This window comes from Dendrobates tinctorius, unplaced genomic scaffold (genome assembly GCF_039654945.1).
Source record: "Dendrobates tinctorius isolate UK_male_01 unplaced genomic scaffold, ASM3965494v1 ptg000003l, whole genome shotgun sequence".
In the NCBI taxonomy this organism is placed as follows: domain Eukaryota; kingdom Metazoa; phylum Chordata; class Amphibia; order Anura; family Dendrobatidae; genus Dendrobates; species Dendrobates tinctorius.
Window position 1 is genome coordinate 62,499,148 of NW_027361671.1, and position 23,717 is coordinate 62,522,864.

Below are 23,717 nucleotides of genomic sequence, written 5' to 3' on the forward strand. Positions count from 1 at the left end.
GCACCTGTGCTCCTGGTGGACAATTACAGCCCCAAATGTCATTATCTCACCTTACGGAAGTACTGAGGTGGCAAAACTGGCATCTTTTATTCTACAAAGTTATAGAAGTTTTGTTCATTGCTGCAGGTGCAAAGGTCATGAATAGCCAGAATACCATAAAGCATATTTGCTGCTTCCTTCAGTGCAGGATTTCAAGACATACTCTGCGGCAAGTCATGCATCATTAATGGAGCGCACAGCACGCAAATTCAGACCATAAAAAACAAGATCTTTACAAATACCAGACACTGAACACATAACTAATGCCACAACAAAGAAATGAAAATTAATTTAAAAAAAAAATTAAAGGGTTGTCTGCTTTAATCGTTTTTTTTTAATTGGCTTCTGGTACATAAAAATAACAAATTCAGTTGTGCTTACCCACTGCACTGCTGCTGCATCTGGCGTTTGTTAAGATGAACATGCACACGCACATTAGATGGCTGTCGGCTCAATGATGCATACACTGATTATTCGGTCATCAGCTTCCTCAGTCGACACCCCATTCATTACACAGCACCTTGCACGATTGACATCTCTCCCGTGTCACGACTCTGTTGTTGGTTGTCCTGGGACCAGAGGATTCTTCCCTGTCCCTAATGCTAGTGGCGCCCTAGCTCGCCCTGTTCCCCAGATTACTTATAATGGTGAAGACGCCGGGGCAACATACATAGCCTTAGCTCCACCCATGGCTATTAACTAGTTAAATGCCGCTGTCAAACTCTGATAGCGTCACTTAACAAGCGCTTCCGGACGGAAATACGTTCACCCGTGACCCGCGTCATGTGATTGCGGGTCAACGGTGTGTCGGCATGACAATCAGAGGTCTTCTGGAGACCTCTATGGTTGTTGATGCCGGATTGCAGTGACCTCCACCCGTTGGTCGGCGCTCATTGTAAGTCTGTAACTCTGCTACATAGAAGCGATCTGAGCATCCCCTCTATGTAGCAAAGATGATCAGGGTATGGCAGCTTCTAGCCAATGTCAGAATAAACAATGATAAATGTGGGCCTATGTATTTACTGCATAACCTTGTGAAGTTGCAAATAAGGAACGTTGTCAGCTGTGATCTAACAGCAAAGTGACATCCCACTGTACTCATACCGCCAGTCTGTATGAAAACTTGACCCATTATTTTATTTTATTCACATTACTTGTTTTACACCTTTGTAAGCTACATGCAGATATTTTATTTTCAGTTTTCAAAACTCAAAATATTTTAGCCATATTCCATTTCACTGACTTTTTTGCTAAGTGTCCATTCCTTACAGATTTTATATTTTTTTTTCTTTTCAATATACTGTTAAAATGCTACCCTTTGCAGAACAGACACCATCTCGCTGTTTCACCAGGGAATACAAATCTAACCACAAAGACTGCATTTGTGTTAAATATACTTTCTACTTTATTACAATAAAAAGAGACTGCTAATGGAAAAGTGCTGAAAAATGTATGATCGAGACTTTAGCATCATCTTGGAGGATACACCATAGCGCAATTTCATTTTGAAGTGCAATAAAGGAAAAAAAAAAAAGTGCTGGAAGGGCATCAATATTTACACCGATCCGAGCACTCAAAGTTTGGAGTGAATAATACAGAACCATAAACAATCCCAGAATCAGAGTCGCTAACTTCACGAGCAGGAGCATACTGACAACTGAGCAGGAAAGCCGCAGGGAAAACAACTTTCTTGATGCTTGTCTTTAGTGTTTTAATTGATATTGGAAGGTTTTCCCAACGCTAATTCTATGCTGCTTCATATGGAGATTTCAAGCCACATAAATGGCGGTCTATGATCTGCTGAACTCAAAAAAGTCAAACGCAAAACACAGATTGCCACTGTAGTTTCATTTACTATATCCATTGATCACTGTGAGTTGTATTACTACATTATACTAAAAGCATGAGGTCAATGTTTATTTAGGAGGAAGTTGTGCTACTGTTACCTGACAGCTTCCCCATGTCCCACCAACCGGCCCCATGTCTTATATCCCACTGATTAAACTGCCCTGCCCTCTCTAAGACACTTTTTTGTTTTGACTTTAATTTCCATAAAATCGTTTATTTTTGGGCCAGGGATATGCAAATCAGTAGGCTATTAGCCATGGGGGCATTTTCTTGCCCTGGACTAATAGTCCCACTAATTATGCTATCACACCCCTGTGGGGCATGAGTAACATGAATGATTTCCAGAGTGCCAACACTGCCGGCTCTTTGCAAATCTCTTAACTACCAACCAATTGGCAATAAGCCGGCTATAGGCACCCTGGCTTCAAGAGGTGGTGGTGACACAGAGCTCAGCCAGCTGTTCCTACCAGCACTACAAATCTCATAGCTGTCAGACATATATATGCTCTATATTATATATATACACATATACACTTGGTTGCCTTGCCTTTAAGTCAACAAAAAAAGGGCAGTTAAGAGCACAAAATTGTGGGACTTTTGACCTCTTTAGGCCATTCCCAGCAATCACTGGCAACTTTTTGAAAAGTGGGTTTAGCTTGGGTTTATTTTACTCATTTGTATAGCGTGATTAATTCTACAGCGCTTTACAGACATCTTCATCACTGTCTCTATTGGCGCTCATAACCTAAATAGGAATATCAGTATATCTTTGGATTGTGGGAGCAAACCGGAGAACCCAGCGGAAACCTGAGAACCCCGCGGAAACCTGAGAACCCAGAGGAAACCTGAAAACTGGGAGGAAATCCACACAAACATGGAGAGAACATACAAAGTCCTTGCAGATGTTGGTCTTTGGTGGGATTTGAACCCAGAACCCGAGTGCTGAAAAGCAACAGTGCTAACCACTGAGCCGCCGTGGCAGGGGCATGGACAAGTTCCCCTGACAAATTTTCCATGATTCAAATGACAAAAGTCATAAATTAGGACAGAAATATATGTCAGCCCTGTGATATCAGTTAAAAGATGTGCCAAATTCATTAGAGAGGTCATGCTTCAATGAATCTGGCGTATCTTACTCCAGCACTCTCAATAAAAGTGTGCACAGCTCCAGTTTAAAGAATCGGAGCCTAAGAGTATCTTAACTTTGGAAGTAAACATGCTTCCACAAGGAGCTACATATTACCTTTACACAGCCATATGGTACTGAAAAAAAAAGTCAGGCCACCAGCAGGACATTACCACTTAGGCCAAATAACAGGCTATGCGTTGCCCATTGCTTGCAGAAAGGCCAGCTACGTAATTGTGCTAATGCACTGTGCTCACAGCCAGCCATTCTAAGTGACAGAAAAAAGGCCAAGATAGGAAATTTCTCTGTGGATGCCAATTATTCACACTGTGCCATCAAACTGCTGCAGATGACTTCATTTGTGGATGTGGATGTTTCTATCAGTGATCTGAATGCATCAAGCACAAACTAAAAATATTCAGAAAAGTGTTGCGTTTTCTAATCAGTCTATATGTATAGAAGTATATAGACCAAACTTATCTTTGCATTCAGCAAACTTTTGATATATCATAGTCAACTCGCCCACTAGGCTTAAAGGGAACCTGTCATCTGATTCATGCTGCCCAAACCGTGGGCATGAATCGGAGCTTGGCTGAAATATCACTCCAGTGTTTCAGATAAAATATACTTTAAAGATTCGGTGTCACCGCCAGCCGCCTTCTCCCAGAGCTTCTACAGGTCATTGACAGGTGTCTTGCTATGGCAGAGGCCTATCAATCACCTGCATCAGAGCTGGGAAGAGTCTCTATTGTCCCTGGCCAGATCTTTAAAGTAAATTTTCTCTTACAGTTGTGGCCAAAAGTATTGACACCCCTGCAATTCTGTCAGATAATACTCAGTTTCTTCCTGAAAATGACTGCAAACACAAATTCTTTGGTATTATTATCTTCATTTAATTTGTCTTAAATGAAAACACACAAAAGAGAATGAAGCAAAAAGCAAAACATTGATCATTTCACACAAAACTCCAAAAATGGGCCAGACAAAGGTATTGGCACCCTCAGCCTAATACTTGGTTGCACAACCTTTAGCCAAAATAACATTTTTAGATCTCTCCACAGGTGTTCAATGCGATTCAGGTCTGGACTCATTGCTGGCCACCTTAGAAGTCTCCAGTGCTTTCTCTCAAACCATTTTCTAGTGCTTTTTGAAGTGTGTTTTGGGTCATTGTCCTGCTGGAAGACCCATGACCTCTGAGGGAGACCCAGCTTTCTCACACTGGGCCCTACATTATGCTGCAAAATTTGATGGTAGTCTTCAGACTTCATAATGCCATGCACACGGTCAAGGAGTCCAGTGCCAGAGGCAGCAAAGCAACCCCAAAACATCAGGGAATCTCCGCCATGTTTGACTATAGGGACCGTGTTCTTTTCTTTGAATGCCTCTTTTTTTCTCCTGTAAACTCTATGTTGATGCCTTTGCCCAAAAAGCTCTACTTTTGTCTCATCTGACCAGAGAACATTCTTCCAAAACGTTTTAGGCTTTTTCAGGTAAGTTTTGGCAAACTCCAGCCTGGCTTTTTTATGTCTCGGGGTAAGAAGTGGGGTCTTCCTGGGTCTCCTACCATACAGTCCCTTTTCATTCAGACGCCGACGGATAGTACGGGTTGACACTGTTGTACCCTCGGACTGCAGGGCAGCTTGAACTTGTTTGGATGTTAGTCGAGGTTCTTTATCCAACATCTGCACAATCTTGCGTTGAAATATCTTGTCAATTTTTCTTTTCCGTTCACATCTAGGGAGGTTAGCCACAGTGCCATGGGCTTTTAACTTCTTGATGACACTGCGCACGATAGACACAGGCACATTCAGGTCTTTGGAGATGGACTTGTAGCCTTGAGATGGCTCATGCTTCCTCACAATTTGGTTTCTCATGTCCTCAGACAGTTCTTTGGTCTTCTTTCTTTTCTCCATGCTCAATGTGGTACACACAAGGACACAGGACAGAGGTTGAGTCAACTTTAATTCATGTCAACTGGCTGCAAGAGTGATTTAGTTATTGCCAACACCTGTTAGGTGCCATAGGTAAGTTACAGGTGCTGTTACTTACACAAATTAGAGAAGCATCACATGATTTTTCGAACAGTGCCAATACTTTTGTCCACCCTCTTTTTTATGTTTGGTGTGGAATTATATCCAATTTGGCTTTAGGACAATTCTTTTTGTGCTTTTTCATTTAAGACAAATTAAATGAAGATAATAATAACAAAGAATTTGTGTTTGCAATCATTTTCAGGAAGAAACTGACTATTATCTGACAGAATTGCAGGGGTGTCAATACTTTTGGCCACAACTGTAAATGCAGGCTGTAATTGTGCACCCAGGCTCTATCATGCTGATCCCTGTTTGGGCAGCATGAATCAGGTGACAGGTTCCCTGTAAAGCAGATCTGTCACCTGATTTCACAACACAAGGCACCTACAAAACGCAATCCAGGCAAACTGACTAAGTGAACAAATTTCATAGAACAGACTCCGTTTTTCCAGCATCTGCCAACTCAACTCACTTCCTAATAAGCCTCCTTTGATGGATCCCAACCAGGAAACTAACTGATGCTAACCCAGACTGGATGTCTATTACTTCACATTCACCGGCTGAGCTAGAGATTCCACTGAGGGTATGTCTAAATGACGTCTTTTTTTTTCCAGCAGCTGATGAGTTTTTCTAAGCAAAGTAGCTTTATGAAAATGCTGGCAGTCTTTTTCCTAAAGCTGTTCTGCTGTTTTCTGCGGTAGCTCATCTGGTAATCTTTTCCCTGTGCTTTCCACCTCTCTGTCCTGTACTTTACACCATTGTTCGTAGCGGATGCTAGAAACTCTGAAGCGGTTAAAACAAGTAAAAAAAGACAGAACATGTGCACAACAATATTCTTTTTGCATTACTGTGTATTATGTTAATTTTTTTCTGTGGCTTTATGGGTCTTTTTCGGGTGAAATCCGCTTAAAAAAAGACGTCATGTGCAGATACCCTAATTTAGTTAAGAGTTCTGAACTTTTCAAAAACTTTAGGATCATCTCTGATAGAGTTAGCGAATATGTTTTAATTTGCTGTTCAAACTTTTGCAAAGTATTTATAATAAGAGCTTATTGCAATCCTCCACCATACTACTATTAATACTACTATACTACTATTAATGCCATACTAGCCAATTCCTTATTAATTGGTCTTTTTATTTCATATATGATGCCTTTGCAAGGTGGCTGCTGGACACATAGTTGATGAGAGGTATGTATCACGGAGGTGGTTGTCCTCTGTGATCTAAACCTGGAGTAATGCTTTAGTACACATAGTACAAACTGTTAGGGCTGGCGGAACGCACCAAATTATACAATAATAGTAGGTGCGTTCGCAGCCCGGGGTCCACCGTGCAGAGGTGGTACACTGCTGCTAGGTAATGGCGGAAGAATAGAGCGGCGTAAAAACAGTCACACGTGGGTTACGTCACCCAATGTGAACAGGTGCAAACTCTGTTAATGCACAGAGTCGCACAACCGCTGAACGTAGATGCCGGAGCCTGTTTAGCTCACAGAGCTCGGCCAAAAGAGCGCACAGTGTACGGCCACAGAACTCTACCCCAAGGACATGGGGTTAGAGTCCTTCTAGGCCCACTGAGCACGCGGCGTCGCTGCCGCGAGCGCCGCTATAGACGCTGACTATGAAGTGGAGCACGTGCACTGAGGCGTGCCTAGTCCCTGGTGAGGACAGATGCCTGACTCAACCTCTGTCCTACCTACACCTAAGCCTGGGCGCTAGCAGGCTAGGCTGCACAACACATGCATACCAGGGGTAGGGGTTTCTTAATGAGTCATTCACCAGAGACATTCATACGTGCATACATCACTCACTCCACGTAGTCTGTAAATACAGTCTATTCTAGCGCATGGCCATGCGGCCATGCGAACCTTTTATAGCCGCGATCGTCCGGGACCTTCCTGGCATCTCGGATGAGCCAATCCGAACACGAGCAGGACCTGAGCACATGACCTTTGATCTCCAATGGGAGATCACTCCACCGGCATGCTCAGTGGCCTGACATGGGGACTTAGTCCCTGGAGAATCTCGCTGCTGAGCAGCATGTATTGCCATAGATGTGCCAGAGGTGGCAGCAGCAAGCAAACCCACGGAGCTGGTCTGGGCAGAGCGCCTGGACCAACGAGTTTGCTGAGCAACCTCCTCTGCGGCTGGAGAGGAATGGGAGACCGCTGGAAGTAAGGCTCGGAATTCTCGCTGTGCAGCGACAGAAATCCGACGCCTAACACAAACAGGTTTGTAGTTCATCTGGGCCAGGTTTGCGGGCAACCGGAGAGATGGGCGGGTCTGGATGCTCACATCTGAGTGTGGTTCACATGGTAAAATGGGGCCTGATTGTCTCACACCCGTCTGTGTGTGGAGATGTGCAGAACTCCAGGATTGTGTGTCTTTACTAAAAGACCAAGAAGCTGAACTATAACCCAGGCAGGCGAACCTGCACTGCTGTATGGACTTTTTCTTTATGTTTCACTTTATGCCGGGAAAAGACTGCATTTAAGTCTTTCTGTGATGTGGTTAATGTGGCGTGAAATAAACTAGCCAAACTTTTAAATACAAACAGTACCAGTGATAACTCATCCTGCACCCAAGTGAGTAGGATTGTTACACCTTCTATACACACTGTGTTGACAATTATTAGGCAAGTGAGTATTTTGATTATATCATCATTTTTATGCATATTTTCCCCATCCAAGTTGTATAAACTTGATTTCCTTTTGGATTTGTTAGGCTCACCTAGAGAGGTAGATCCTCCAATTTGTAGATCTTTCATTGCCTGACCTTGGACCTTTTTCTGACCATCCATCTGTTCAACCACTTCTGCTCTGCTATCCTCTTGGTATTCTGACCTTGGACCGTTACCTGACTATGCTTTTGTCTCTTACTTCTGTTCATGACGTACCCTCCTGGCTTTTGACCTAAGACTCCTTGCATATTCCATCTCACGGCTTGTCCGTGAGAAGTGACTTTGTCACATTCTCATTCAAAAGTCTGTGAAACATGGTCTGAATGGCAATGCACAGAATTGCCATGGGGCTCTTGACTCGAACTTGACAACCTCATAAGAACATTAGGTTTGGCCAGTCCATAGCATGTTATATAAATCCCTTTACATCCCTTAAGTGTTCGATACTAGCCTGTGACATCCCTATGCTTTGGTCCATACTTTCATGTATGTCTCTTCTTCACTTGCTCTAACTACAAAGCTTCAAATTGAGGACTATATTAGTATATAGCTTTTATAAATTCCTGTATTTGTATCAGTTGGGAATATGTTAGTTTATATTTTACATCTTTATCTTAAACGCTTTCACCTGTGAATTTTCGGCTTTGGGAACAAATTCTTATGGTTCGTTTGTATGAGTTAGATTTGCAGCCAATTTTCTACCAAGGAGTTCATATAAAAAATCCACTGTATATTATAGAGCTAGTGAAGGATGAAATCTGAGGACATTAAACCCAAGTGCTGCAGAGAAAATCCACAGGGGAAATTAACCAACACTGCATATTTAACACACAATGTCTATCAATTTATGTTGCAGATTTTCATGGTTCCATTTCTGCAATACAATTTTGGAAACTTGGAGATTTTCAACGACAGAAATGCAGATCAGTCCAGTATTGATATACAGCAATACATGAGACAACTGATTACCGTATATACTCGTGTATAAGCCGAGATTTTAAGCCCATTTTTTTGGGCTGAAAGACCCCCCTCTCGGCTTATACACGAGTCATATACGAGGTTCGGCGGGGGAGGGGGAGTGGGGGGTGTCAGAGACCATACTCCCCCCTCCTGGCACGGTCTTTGCAGCCCCCCTGCTTCCCCAATGATCTCAGTGTCCCAGCTGATCCTGCATTCAGCGGTCACGTGGTACCGCTTATTAAACTCATGAATATGCGCATATTTAATGAGCGGTACCACGTGACCGCTAAATGCAGGAACAGCCTGGGATGCCGACATCATGCTGGAAGCAGGGGCTCTGGGCTGAAGACACCGGGCGCCAGGAGGGGGCTGGTGAGTATGACGGGGGAGCAGAGCAATACCGCTGTCTCCGGGTCCTCTGGCTGTGACTTAGCGGAGGGCACGATGACGTAGTCAGTGCGCGCCCTCTGCTAACGTCACTGCACAGGAGCCGGGAGACAGCGATGGAACCAGGAACGGTAAATATACCCAGTGCTGTGGGCCTGAGACAGCGGTGACATCGGCACCTGGCCCCCAGCAACGGAGAGGTGAGTAGGTTTTTTTTCTTATAGCAGCAGCGGCAGCAGCATATGGGGGGGGGTATTTTTTATATGGAGCTTCTACTTGGGGCACCATTAACCCTTCTGCAGCATATGGGGGTATTGATGTATGGAGCTTCAACTTGTGGCACCATTAACCCTTGTGCAGCATATGGGGGGGTATTTTATGTATGGAGCTTCTACTTGGGCCACCATTAACCCTTGTGCAGCATATGGGGGTATTGATGTATGGAGCTTCTACTTGGGGCACCATTAACCCTTCTGCAGCATATGGGGTTTTTTATGTATGGAGCTTCTACTTGGGGCACCATTAACCCCTGTGCAGCATATAGGGGGTATTGATGTATGGAGCTTCTACTTGGGCCACCATTAACCCTTGTGCAGCATATGGGGGGTATTTATGTATGGAGCATCTACTTGGGCCACCATTAACCCTTGGGCAGCATATGGGGGCATTTATGTATGGAGCTTCTACTTAGGACACCATTAACCCTTGTGCAGAAACATATGGGGGTATTTATCCTTGGAGCATCTTGATGGGCCACCATTTAGCCTTTTGCAGCATTTTATGGGGATATTTATCTATGAAGCATCTTTTTGGACCACCATTAACCCTTGTGCAGCACCACTCTCGGCTTATACGAGTCAATAAGATTTCCCAGTTTTTTGTGGCAAATTGGGGGGGGGGGGTCGGCTTAAACGCTTACACGAGTATATACGGTACTTTTCAATAATCTCTCTTCTTCCAAATAATTTGGCCTACAAATGTTTTCACATTGTATACTAAGGATAATGTGCAAACATCTCTTATTATATATAGACGGAAAGGATTTTTTCCCTTAAGGGCACAGTCAGACGGCTGTATAAATAGGAACTAGATCAGAACATAGAGCATGGACTGGCTGGCGTTTCTCCCAACTCAAGTGTGACAGTTTCATGTATTCCTATGCAGCTTTCAAGCTTGGGTAGGGAGTGCTGCCAGCCCGTCCATGCACTGCGTTTCGATTGATACGGCCGTCTGACTGCGCCCTAACATAGGGCAATTCGCATCTGCCATATGGGGTTTTTGCCTTCCTCCGGATCAACATGCTAGGGAACGAAATGAACTCGATGGACTTATGTTTACCTTTAACCTCAAAAACTAAATGTGATTTGTAAAAGGCTATTTTCTATACTTCTCTATATGAGTATGCATGTTCATATGAATGCCTTTGTTTCAATAAAACGTGATTCATTTAAAAAAACTTGAATATTATTTCAATATTTACAAAAGAACGGAGTGGATATGACACAATGTAACCTTTAATAGATAATCCCACATATAATTGCCCACACAAGCATGCACATCAATTACAGTTCTGAATGTATTATCAGCTTGCAGTAAATTACTATCCTATTATATCACAAAAATTATCTATACAGCAAAAGACCGAGGTCTTAAAGTGCACAAAAGGTCACGCCGCTACAGTGTAGGAAAGTGACTCGAACAATTCCAGCCAATGCAATATCGGTATTTTATGGATGACAGTAAGGAAACTATTATCACAAGAACATAAAGTAAACAGCAACTGAGCAATTCTGTTCCCAGCAAATGCCATTTAAATTAGTCCTTAGAAAATGATAGATGACCGTCACACGAATGGATGCCGACAACTGGGCACAGGTTTCCTCTTCACCATGACCCCCAGCACAAGTATAATTTATTAAGTATAGTCCATTCGACATCTGGTGTGCACGATTTATGTAGTCTGTCTGATTAACGTCTTTATGAAGAATTGCTTGGGTGGATTTTTAATAAAGCCAGCAATTTTAATTTCCCTTTTTGTTCAATATGGTTTGGAAGAGGTTAAAAATGATATCAAAATTACAGCAAAGCTCAAGTGTCAGCGCTCCCTTCTGCTATAAGTTACCAGTCAGGCTCTTCATCACATCATAAAAAATAGTTCCAAAATCATCCCTGAAGGTACAGTTATGACAGCGTCAAATATAGGTGTAAGCAAGCCGAAATCCTGTCTGTCATTGTCTTGTTACTGTTCGTGATTCATGATAGCGTTACTCTATAAATAAACCTAAAATACATCGTCTTTGGAACACACACAGGCACTAATTTTATAGTGAGATAAGTCTGATTTACCTGCTTTGGCAGCCGAAAAAGAGAATTTTTGTAGAATATGTCTTTGGCCTGACTCCATGTGCCATCCATTATGATGAGGGAATGTGGGTGATGATTGTCTTCTAGGGACAGCTCTTCCAAATTAGCTGCTTCAGCTCCAGGATAAAGAATAAAAGTGCCAGGTTTCCTGCAAATGGCTGCTAGTTCTGGATACCTAAAAGCAAAGGTGAGATGATGTGAATACAAAGCGGCTTTTTTTCAGTGGGATGTTGTTTTCAAACATAAAGACCCAGTCCGAAGGTGGCCAAGATGTTCAAATAGCAGACTGATTGGGTTAATTATGGTTAGACTTAACTGTAGCAAATACCACATTTTTTACAATTAAGAAAAAAAAAACTATGACCCCACAAATCTGTGATAAATATATGGATTATGTAGCTTTAATGCATTAAATTATCAGTTGAAAATACTGGAGACGACGTTTTCCTAATGAATCTTAAGCTACTTTCACACATCAGGTTTTCGGCGTCAGGCGCGATCCGGCGTCGTGCCGGAGCGCCGGATCCGGCAAATATTTCGTAAAACCGGATGTGACGGATCCGTTTTTCTGCCGGATCAGTCTTGATCTTGACAGACAAAACCGGATCCGTCTCATCCGGTTAATCCGGTTTTTGTTCCGTTTTCTGACGGATTACGCCGGATCCGGTTTTTAAAATTGACCCTTGTGGCCTTCCGAACGGGATTGGCTACTGAAAAACTATATATAGCGTGTTCCTACAGCCCTCCTTTGACAGGTTGTAGAGGAGAAAGTGCAGGTTGGAGAGAAGAGCAAGTTACTGGCGAAGATGGATGTTGTGATTGGAAATATTTTGAAGAATTTGGCGGATTTTACAGCGGAGGCGAATCGTTTGAGGGTGATTGTTCTGGAGAAGGAGAGAGCGAGACAGCAGCGCATCAGGCATCGTAGACGACGTTTGTGGATCCACCCCATCACAGCCAAGAGAATGACGCGTGGGGTCTATTCTACACTCTGCATGGACCTTAGACGAAACCCGGATAAATTTTTTGGATATGTTCGGATGAAAATGGAGAATTTTGATTACTTGGTGGAGCACATTGCACACCTCATAAGAAAATCGGACACCTATTGCCGCTTCTATGTTTCACCCGCAGAGCGTCTGATGGTGACTTTAAGGTAAGCCACATTTATTGGATATGCTCGCATCAGAGCACACTTTCACTGCAATCTTGTTGGTGGTAGTTTGTATCTCCAAGTGTTATAGCTGAGTTTTAGTATGTAATGCTGTGATTTTAAACTAATTGATTGTTTTTTAATTCCCCACAGATTTCTTGCAACTGGAGAATCCCTTTCGTCACTGCATTTCCAGTACAGACTCGGGATTTCCACCATATCTGGAATAGTGAAGTACACATGCCGTGCACTGTGGGACTCCTTAGCTGAAGAGTTTTTACCAGAGCCCACAACAGAGAGGTGGATTGAAATTTCAGAAAAGTTTCAACAGATATGTCAGTTTCCGAACTGCTTGGGCGCTGTGGACGGGAAACATATCCGCATTGTAAAGCCAGCCGGATCGGGATCGGAATATTTCAATTACAAGAAATATTTTTCCATTGTCCTCATGGCCATCGCTGACGCGGAATACAAATTTATTGCTGTTGATATTGGGGCCTATGGCCGCTCCAATGACTCTCAAGTTTTCAAACTGTCTGCCATGGGGCGTAAACTGTATGGAAACACCTTCCAGTTCCCACCCCCTAGACCGCTGCCGCAAACATCTGATCCACCTATGCCATTTGTCTGTGTAGGGGATGAAGCCTTCCAGCTGTCAGAACACCTTTTGAAACCGTACTCTAGCAGAGGATTGACAAGAACAAAACGCATTTTTAATTACCGCCTCACAAGAGCAAGAAGAATGGTTGAATGTACCTTTGGTATTCTGACAGCCAAATGGCGGGTCCTATTGACTGCGATCAACCTCAAGACAGAAACGGTGGACGAGGTGATCAAAGCTTGCGTGGTACTCCACAATTTTGTTATCTGCAAGGAACCCATTTCCATTGAGGACACCTCTGAAGAAACCACCTTGCAAGATTACCATGACATTACCACTAGAAGTTCTGTGACGGTTTCAGTAATGAGGGACAATTTTGCACTATACTTTATGTCACCTCAAGGCAGAGTACACTGGCAGGATGACAGAGTGTGAAAGATTTGTGCCCTTAACCAAACTTGTGTACCTTCTGTACCAACAGTATATACCTTTGCCAACCAAAGTTGGCTATCTTGTCATGGTCTTACTATTTTTACCTTTAGGCCACAGGTGTGTACCTGGTTGTGTTTTATGCAAAGTATTTCACCTTGTAACAAAAGTTGTGTACATTGTTAGGAAATCACCAACAATAAACACAACTTTTTAGGTGAAATACTTTGCTTCAAACACAACCAGGAACACAACTGTGGCAAAAAGGTAAAATGTACCCACAGTTATATACCTGGTTTTGAATACCTTTTTACCTTTGAAATACCCTGTATTTAACCTTTTTTTTAAACATAGTTCGCCGCAGAAAGAAATGACAGACAACCATTGTGAAACGATAATTTAACTTTTATTTAAAATATTTTTTTTTTGTAAAATGTTTTTAATGTGCAAAAAACTTTTTAATAAAGGTTTTAAAAACAATAGGCATTTTTATTAAAAAACACATTACAAATCTGTGTAGTGTGGGGTGGAAATACTGCTGGAGGGGCTGCGGGACACTTCGACACTGGGAGTGTGGAGAGTGGACTGGGATCGTGGTGGGGAAGGAACAGTTAGAGGTGAAGGTGTGGAAAAAGCTACAGAATGGGTGGACATGTGGGAGGCAGAAGAGGTGGTGGGCGGTGGAGTGGAGGGTTGGGCAGGGACTGTAGGAGCAGATGATTTTGATGGCAAGTTGTATGGGGAAGGAGTTTGGTACGGGGAAGGAGTTTGGTACGGGGCAGGTTGCTGGAAGTGGGGAGATGTCTGGTACTGGGGAGGTTGCTGGTACTGGTGAGGTTGCTGGTACTGGGGAGGTTGCTGGTACTGGGGAGGTGGATGGTATGTAATAGGAGGGGGAGGATGGAAAGTGGCTGGAGGGGGTGCAGGTGGAGGAACTACTGTGGTGGGAGGAGGAGGTTGGGAGGTAACGTGCTGGAGAGCACCGTGGCATGAATGCATTACATGCATCTGCTGGGTAGGAGAGAGCGTTTCCATGCGCTCCACAACAGACCTGAAAAAGGTGTGGTTTGGCGAAGATCTTGCTTCTGAATGCATGGTTTGCAGAAGTGTCTTCACCTCCAGAATGCTGGAGTTGATCTGCTGAAAGCCTGCGGAGATTTGCTCTGACAAGACTTTTAGACAGTTCTGGAAAGATGCATTCAGATGCAAGAACTCTGGCGCAAAAGTCTTTTCCTGACCCCTCTGCCGCTGCCGCCCAGTACCCGCAGGTGTACTAGAGGTGGCAGGGGCAGAAGGGTGGGGTAAAGGGAAAGCGATCTCCTCACCAGCAGCTTCATGTAATGTAGGCGGCCACCATGCTCCTGTGCTGGTGGATAGGACAGATGGGTCGAATGTGTGGGAAGGCTGGGAAGGTGCAGATGTACCGGGGCGGTCGAAGTGTCCCTTGGTGCCGGTCTCCTCAGGGATCGCCTCAGAAGGGTCCAATCGTGCAGGCTCCCGAGTGCTGCTCACCGTGCTGTGGAATAAAGAGAAAAAAAAACAATTAAAATAGTGACATGGTATGGCCCTGGCTGAAAAAAAAAAGTTACATAGAAACATTTTTTTTCACATGTGCTGTGTAATATTTACCTTCTGGTGACCATTGTTTCCCGGAGGAACGACAGGGCTTGTGCGTACTTGTACTTGCTCCTGCGTCCTCCAGATCCACTCGGGGCCCGCATCTCTTTATTGAACTCCTTCTTGAAACGATCCCTCACAGACCGCCACCGCTTCACAATTCTGTCCCCTGAAACGAGAAAGGAGTGGTTAGTATACAACATCAGTGTTTCACAAACTCCAGTCCTCATGGTCCCCAGGGGTCATGTTTTCAGGATTTCCATAGTAAATGGAAATCCTGAACACATGATCCGTGGGGACCACGAGGACTGGAGTTCGGGAAACACTGGTTTACATCAAGCAACCGGTACTGTATATACTTACGCTCTTTAATCTGGGCCCGAGCATCGAGGTCCTCCCAGCGGTCCACAAGGAGCGAACAGATTTCCTCCCAGAGTCGTCGGGTAACGATCAGGTCAGCATGGCGGTGGTCAGCCATATTCCAGAGCGGCTCCCTTTCTCTGACGAGATCGATGAGGTGGTCCACATCAATCCCTCCATCCTCACCGTCAGAGTCGGGAGCACGCTGTGAAGGCTGTTAAAGAAAAAGACAAAAATAACATAATTAGCCTCCACAAAAGAAATGAAATAAAAAGTGCAAAAAAACAAAGCAAAAATATTTATACTTACACGCTGGTGACCGCCGCGTTGCTGTCGCCGACGACCCTGGGAGGCACTGCGAGGACCTCTTGGCCGAGCACCAGATTGGGAAGACTAGAGAAGAAAACAAAAAATGTTATGTCTTTGAATGTAGGCATTTGTTTGCTGTGTGTGGTCTGCAGAATATTGTTTTCTATGTGTTGTGTGTAGTGTGATGTTGTGTTTCTGCGTTTGATGCAAAAAATTTACCAATTGTGAGCCCACTCCAGGTGTCTGTCCACCCCTTCCTTCTTCTTCTGGGAGCTCCTCTTCATCTTGTGATTCCTGTTTTGAAATATAAGGCAATGAATAGACATATATTACAGAGATGATGGATTTTGGAAATAAAAACTTACCGTCAAACGCTGACGATGCGAGGGAGGGCTCCCAGAAGATGATGTGCTGTCTTCCTGCTGGCCACACTCCATGCCAGTGGGTGGTGTTACGGCTGCTGCCAGTGCTGCCACTGTTGCTGCTGCTGCATCTCTTGGGCGGCTGTTGAATAAAGAGAAACAAAGGGCCAATGAATATCTTGATATTCCATGGCCCTAGTTTGGAGGAATGGGGGATTTGATAATTACAATCTCTCATCTGCTGCTGGACTCCTCTCCTGTTGTTCAGCATGCTGCTCCATTTGGGGTGGTGCTGATGGTGCTGCTGCAGTGGTCTCCTGCCTTCTCCTGCGCCTGGTTGCTGTCTTTGGTGGCATGTTGGGTGTGGCTGAGGGTCCCACTGTCATGCTTTTATATATGTGTCTTGTGGGCAGAGCTACTGAGCATGCTCAGACCAAAAAAAACCGGATCCAGCGCATTGCGGCGCTCATAGGCTTTCATTGTGTGAAAAAGCCGGACGCGCCGGATCCGGCGTGTCCGGCTTTTTCGCCGGAGACAAAAAACGTTACAGTAGCCGTTTTTTCCAGACGCCGGATTGCGACACATTGCCGAATCCGGCGAAAACCGGATGAAACGCATGGCCATCCGGCGCGATCCGGCGCAAATGCAAGTCAATGGGGGGGAAACCGGATCCGGCATTGCATTTCGCCGGATCCGGTTTTTGTCAAAAGCGCCGGATCGCGCCTGACGGCGAAAACTTGATGTGTGAAAGAGGCCTTATCTGGTGCATTAGGACTAAATGGTCATTTTTCCTGGAAAAAAAGCATCAGGATTGTTATTTTGGATGTAACCTCTATTAATGGGCTCTATTATTCACCATAAAACAAGTCAAGGAACCTAATTCTAAAGAATAGAGAGATAGGAATAAAAAAGATATGTAAATAAACTGGAGCAGTGGGCAGCAAATAACAGAATGTTTTTTAACAGGGAAAAATGCAAAGTACTACATCTGGGCAATAAAAATGAAAAAAACATATACAGAATGGGAGGAATAGGGCTAAGCAACAGCGCATGTGAAAAAGACTTGGGTTTACTAATAGATCATACACTGAACATGAGTCAACAGTGTGATGCAGTAGCAAAAAAAGCAAAAGCAATTCTGGGATGTATTAACAAAAGCATACAGTCTAGATCACGTGAAGTCATTATTCCCCTCTCCGTCCCTTTGGTCAGACCTCATCTGGAATACTGTGTCCAGTTTTGGGCACCACATTTTAAAAAAGACATCAACAAACTGGAGCAAGTTCAGAGAAGAGCGACCAGAATGGTGACCGGTCTGCAAACCATGTCCTATGAGGAACGGTTATAAGATTTGGGAATGTTTAGCTTGCAAAAAAGAAGACTGAGAGGAGACTTAATAGCTGTCTACAAATATCTCAAGGGCTGTCACATTGTAGAAGATCATCTTTATTCTCATATGCACAAGGAAAGACTAGCAGCAATGGGATGAAACTGAATGGGAGAATAAACAGATTAGATATTAGAAAAAGCTTTTTGACAGTTAGAGTGATCAATGAGTGGAACAGGCTGCCACGGCAGGTGGTGAGTTCTCCTTCAATGGAAGTCTTCAAACAGAGGCTGGACAGACATCTGTCTGGGATGATTTAGCGAATCATGCTTTGAGCAGAGGGTTGGACCAGATGACCCAGAAGGTCCCTTCCAACTCTACCATTCTGTGATTCCATGATTCTATGATTTATTGTGGAGTTATGAAATGAAAGTACAATTATCTAAACAGGAGAAGGTCCAGCTCAACAAACTTGTGAATATTTCTTTTTTTACAGAAGTTCTCAGTGGAGGATAAAACAGAACCAGTGGAACAGGTTACATGATAAGATTTGTTGACAAGTTCGTTGACCTGGATCTTCTGCTGTTTATTGTGACTGCCACACGCTCTGACGCTGTGTTTCTCGTGCTACGAAGAATACCTAAGGATGTCTGCAACGGTGAGCTGGACCTATATTTGTTTTAAACGACATTTATACCTTCATGTAATCACGTACCACTATATTTTCATCTAAGAAGCTGAATATACCATACAATGTCTTGCGGTTTCTTTGATTTTTGTTTTGGCACACTGATGTCACGAGCACCTCTAAAGCAAACCCAGAATATGCCGTTATTCTAACCATGGAAGTCACAAAAACTCCTGTTATAGGTCTGATTCATTTGACTGTTGCAACTTACTACCAATTAGTAGGCATTCTGAATAAACTAACCATCTACATCACAAATTCAGCAATCAAGGTTATTTTCTCTCTAACACCGATGCTTCCAACCTGAACATGTCAACTGCACTGGTTCTCTCACCCCTAAACCTCTTCACAGTCATCCATCACCTTCTTAATATGCATTGAAAACCCTAGTCTTGCTCTCTAATCTTCCAACAATCTAAGGGACCCTTGGTGGCAAGGTTTGTTTTGCTTTCCCCAAACACCCTGTTGGGTGTGTATGTGCAATTTGGGGGTTTGCTGCTTACTCCTTTTCAGGCCAAAAGTAGGATGATTGCATGGGGACCTCATAAATAAATACGGGACAAATCAGTGAGATCAGGATTAGTTTTAAAAAGCAACAAAATCAGCTATGGTGTGAAATATTCAACACCTTACATCAAACCCTCAGGGATTACAACTAGACTATAGCTTGGAGAGTTGTCCAAAAAGAGAGATAATAAAACGTAACTTTTAATATTCAATTAAAAAAGGACAAACCACACAAAAAACACACATAATAAAGTGCTCGTGCAAACCAGTGCTCAGTTAAAAAATGATTTGGTCTCACCATTAAGGACGGACATTCAGATCTAGCAGCGATTCCAGTGTAGTATTTGCCAGGAATAGGGTCCAATCGATGGAGCAGTGGGGGTAGGGATATGGGGTAGCTCCCTAAGACTCCCTGTCGTTCCCCTGTAAGACTCCTGTCCTAACAAATACAGGCCCCAAGTGGACCCTATTAAGGACACCACCAATGATATATAGCTAATATCTACCAATGATGTGCAGTTAGTATCTCCCTACGCGTTTCTTCCCCAATAATGGGGATTCATCAAGGGAGTTAGATCAATCAAATTGTCAGAGAGGTATAAAATAATGGAAAGGTCCGTTATAGAGCAGGCTCCGCAGTGGCTAGGTGCCTATAATGAAGCGTGACTATCCATGTCACTGCCAAAAATGGAGTCTTGAATCATCATACAATGGTACCCTTAAAAAAGCCCGGATAGGAGTTAACCCCGCCCCCGGCATCTGACATCATAGTGGGAGGAGATTTTTATACACCCAATGTGTACTCACACCATACACACTCATATATATCAGTAAATGTCCACAGAATTAAAGTACTTGGGGCCTGTCCTTGTTAGGACAGGAGTCTTACAGGGGCACGACTGGGAGCCTTAGGGAACTACCCCATATCCCTACCCCCATTGCTCCATTGATTGGACCCTATTCCTGGCAAATACTACACTGGAATCGCTGCTAGATCTGAATGTCCGTCCTTAATGGTGAGACCAAACCATTTTTAACTGAGCACTGGTTTGCACGAGCACTTTATTATGTGTGTTTTTTGTGTGGTTTGTCCTTTTTAATTGAATATTAAAAGTTATGTTTTATTATATCTCTTTTTGGGCAACTCTCCAAGCTATAGTTTGTATTTAAAATGTTAAAACTTCTTCACTGGAATTCTTCAAACAGGATTTTTAACAATTGATAGCAGCACAATAATTTAGATTAATTTGTTCTGCATCAAGCAGAGGCTCCATCTTTGAAAGAATTAAATACGGGATTCAATAGTGTTGGTACAAATCAAGAGTAACAGAGTACTTCACAAGCTTTCTTCCTCTGTTCTTACTTTCTTTATCCTTCACTACAATGGATACCTCATGTTCCTTCCTGGAAGGAATAGGAGCCCTCCAAACCCCCAGAACCGGTATACATGCTGTCTTTCTGTATTAACATTACAGCACCTCTTTCTGGGATCCAAAACCGTGGCTCACTCTATGCTCCAATACAATTACAATATTTCCCTACTCCAGTCCTCAAGAGCCACCAACAGGTCATGTTTTCAGGATTTCCCTTAAAATTGCACAGGTGAGATCTGCTCACCTGCACAGGCAATAATTCCACCACCTGGGCTATACTAAAGAAATCCTTAAAACCTGACCTGCTGGTGGCTCTTGAGGACTGGAGTTGGGGAACACTGCTCTAATACATGAGTCAGCATTGGCTTTTACATTGCAATCCTATGGGGTGTCACAGCGAGGCTCCAAATGCTTTCCCTTTGTAAGGCTGGGTTCACATTGCGTTAGGGGGCAATGCGCAGATGGATCCGTTATATAGCGGCCGGCAATGAATGTAGCGCATCCAAACACATGCCAAAATCGGCATGCGTTAGCAAGTATGCGTTAATTCATAACGCACCCGCAAACGCTGCATGCAGCGTTTTTGGGTGCATTGGCAGTAACGCACAGCGAACGGACCCGTTCGCGGTGCATAAAACTGCATGGGCTAACGCATGGTAGCGCATGGTACCTCAGCGCTACCATGCGTTAACGCATACCGTTAGCACTAGGTCACTAAAGATGTCAAAAATGACATCAGCGTTAGCGCATCCATTTAACGGATCCGTTAAACGGATGCCCTAACGCAGTGTGATCCTAGCCTAAGAGACTATCATCTCACGAATAGGCCAGAGTGAGCCAGCTAGTCACAATGGCAGCGACGACAATGAAAATAGGAACGGAACTGATCTAGATCCCAGAGAGAGTAGCAGGTGAGTATATTAATACACTCACATGACAATACATATACAAAAAATAAAAAATGGGAAAGCTTTTTTGAGGTATGCACTGGGACTGCCTACAAAAGGCCCAGGGACAACCATTTTGTAGCAGTTTTACATAAATCACACCCTTCTGCTGTTTTGCGTCAAAGGACGGTCTTGGAAAAATTGGGACCATTGGCAAGTTTGTAGCACTGCTCAAGACTCTTTGGGCACAGATCATCTGAAAACTCCTGCCTACGACCATCCATGAAAACATTAAAGCTAGCCTCAATTACAGTAAAATGTGATATAGAAGACTGGGCACACTCTCTTGAATGCAGTGAAGAATTTTCATGTGCAATACATACAGTAGTCACATCACAAACTGTTATGATGAGTCACCGAAGGAGGAAAAAACAAAATACCAGCTAAGTCCAGAAAAACCAGAGAGGTTGGCAGCTATCGGATTGTAGACCCCTGAACCTATCCACAACAACTAGCAGTAGCCGTGGGGGGTTCCTGCGGTGCCCTAGACCCCTCTCGAACACAGCCGGAGAACTACATAGCCTAAAGACAGAAAGGGGAAAAACTAAACTGCCCCAGAGCAGACCCCAAAGCAATAGGCAGCCCCCAACATATAATGACGGTGAAGCAAGATGAAAACACTAACACAGATAGAAAGATAGGTTGAGCAAATGATGGGGCCCAAGCTAACTACATAGGACAGGATAGGAAAGCTGCTGTCTGCCATCCGCAAAAACCCTATCAAAATGAGCCAACCGACTGATAGGAAAAACAGGCCCTGAAGTCGCTAGGCTTCAAAAGACTGTATCAGCACTCAGGTATATTCTGAAGACAGAGCAAAAGATCAACAGATCAAAGACAAAAATTGAATTCAGTTCACCCCCGGCCAGGGATGGCAGAACTCCCAAAAAACAAGGCAAAACAAAAACAAAACTGAAGAGTACAAAGCAGAGCAGAAAAACTTAGCTCTGAGATGCAGGAATCAGACTGGTCTCCAAGAATCCAGCAGGAAAATCACCAGCCAGGAAGAAGGGCGTCGGCAGCCTTATATCCAGTCCTCAATTCCAGCCACCCAGTCATCATCTAGCTGCCCAGGTGTTTGGTAATCAGTCTCACTACCTTCCTTCACTGGAGGAGGGAGTTCATCAGACCTCAATGGTAAAGGGAAAAATGAACTCACAACAGTACCTCCCCCTTGAGGAGGGGTCACCGAACCCTCATCCATGCCACCAGGGCGATCCGGGGGAGCCCGATGAAAGGCACGCACCAATCTTTCGGCATGAATATCAGAGGCAGAGACCCAGGAATTATCCTCCTGACCATAACTCTTCCACTTAACCAAATACTGGAGTCTCCGTCTAGCCACACGGGAATCCAGTATCTTCTCTACCTCATATTCCATGTTACCTTCAACCAATATAGGGTCAGGAGGTGCCACCACAGGAACTACTGGTTCAACAAACCTCTTCAACAAGGACTTATGAAACACATTATGAATTTTAAATGTGACAGGAAGAGCCAACCGAAAAGAGATGGGATTAATAATCTCCAAAATCTTGTAAGGTCCAATAAATCTAGGCTTAAACTTAGGAGAAGCCACCTTCATAGCGATATTTTTTGATGACAACCAAACCATATCATCCACCTTAAACTGGGGACCAACGGTCCTACGCCGGTTGGAAAACCGCTGGGCCTTTTCCTGGGAGAGAGACAACTTATCCACTACTTGGTCCCAGATCTGGTGCATTCTCTCCACCACAGTGTCAACACCTGGGCAGGCAGAAGGCTCCACCTGCCCTGAAGAAAATCGAGGGTGAAAACCAAAGTTACAAAAAAAAGGTGACATCAAAGTGGCAGAACTAGCTCTATTATTTAAAGCAAATTCGGCCAAGGGCAAAAATGAAACCCAATCATCCTGATCGGCAGAAATAAAACATCTCAAATACGAATCCAAAGTCTGGTTTGTTCTCTCCGTCTGCCAATTGGTCTGGGGGTGAAACGCAGAGGAGAAGGACAACTGAATTCCCAGCTTGGAACAGAAAGTCCTCCAAAATCTAGACACAAACTGAACCCCTCTGTCAGATACAATGTTCTCAGGAATCCCGTGCAAGCGAACCACCTGTTGCAAAAACAAGGGCACCAACTCAGAGGAAGATGGCAACTTAGGGAGTGGTACAAGATGGACCATCTTAGAGAATCTATCACAAATCACCCAAATAACAGTCATTCTCTGAGAAAATCCATTGAAATATGGGTCCATGGCCTCCTGGGCACCGGCAAAGGCATCAACAAGCCACTAGAGCGAGAACAAGGATTAGACCGGGAGCAAGTCCCACAGGACTGCACAAAATTCCTGACATCACGAGACAAGGCGGGCCACCAAAAAGATCGACTCACCAGATCTCTAGTACCAAAAATACCTGGATGACCAGCCAATGCAGAGCAATGAACTTCAGACATCACTCTCTTCCTCCACTGGTCAGGAACATACATCTTTCCATTGGGACAACGCTCAGGTTTGTCCTCCTGAAACTCTTCCAGAGCACGTCTCAAATCGGGCGAGATGGCAGAAAGAACTACCCCCTCGCCTAAGATGGTAGCAGGCTTAGGCCTCTTTCACACTTCAGT

The 23,717-nt window shown here is 44.0% G+C and overlaps 1 protein-coding gene across 3 annotated transcripts in view; it reads right to left on the bottom strand.

Moving 5' to 3' along the window:
• DTWD2 (DTW domain containing 2) overlaps nucleotides 1-23,717 on the bottom strand; it is a 436,550-nt gene that overhangs the window by 151,514 nt on the left and 261,319 nt on the right. For all 3 annotated transcript variants that reach the window (XM_073554167.1, XM_073554231.1, XM_073554109.1), the window contains one exon: nucleotides 11,420-11,612. In XM_073554167.1, coding sequence (XP_073410268.1) covers nucleotides 11,420-11,612 — 193 coding nt within the window. The remainder of the gene's footprint in view (nucleotides 1-11,419; nucleotides 11,613-23,717) is intronic.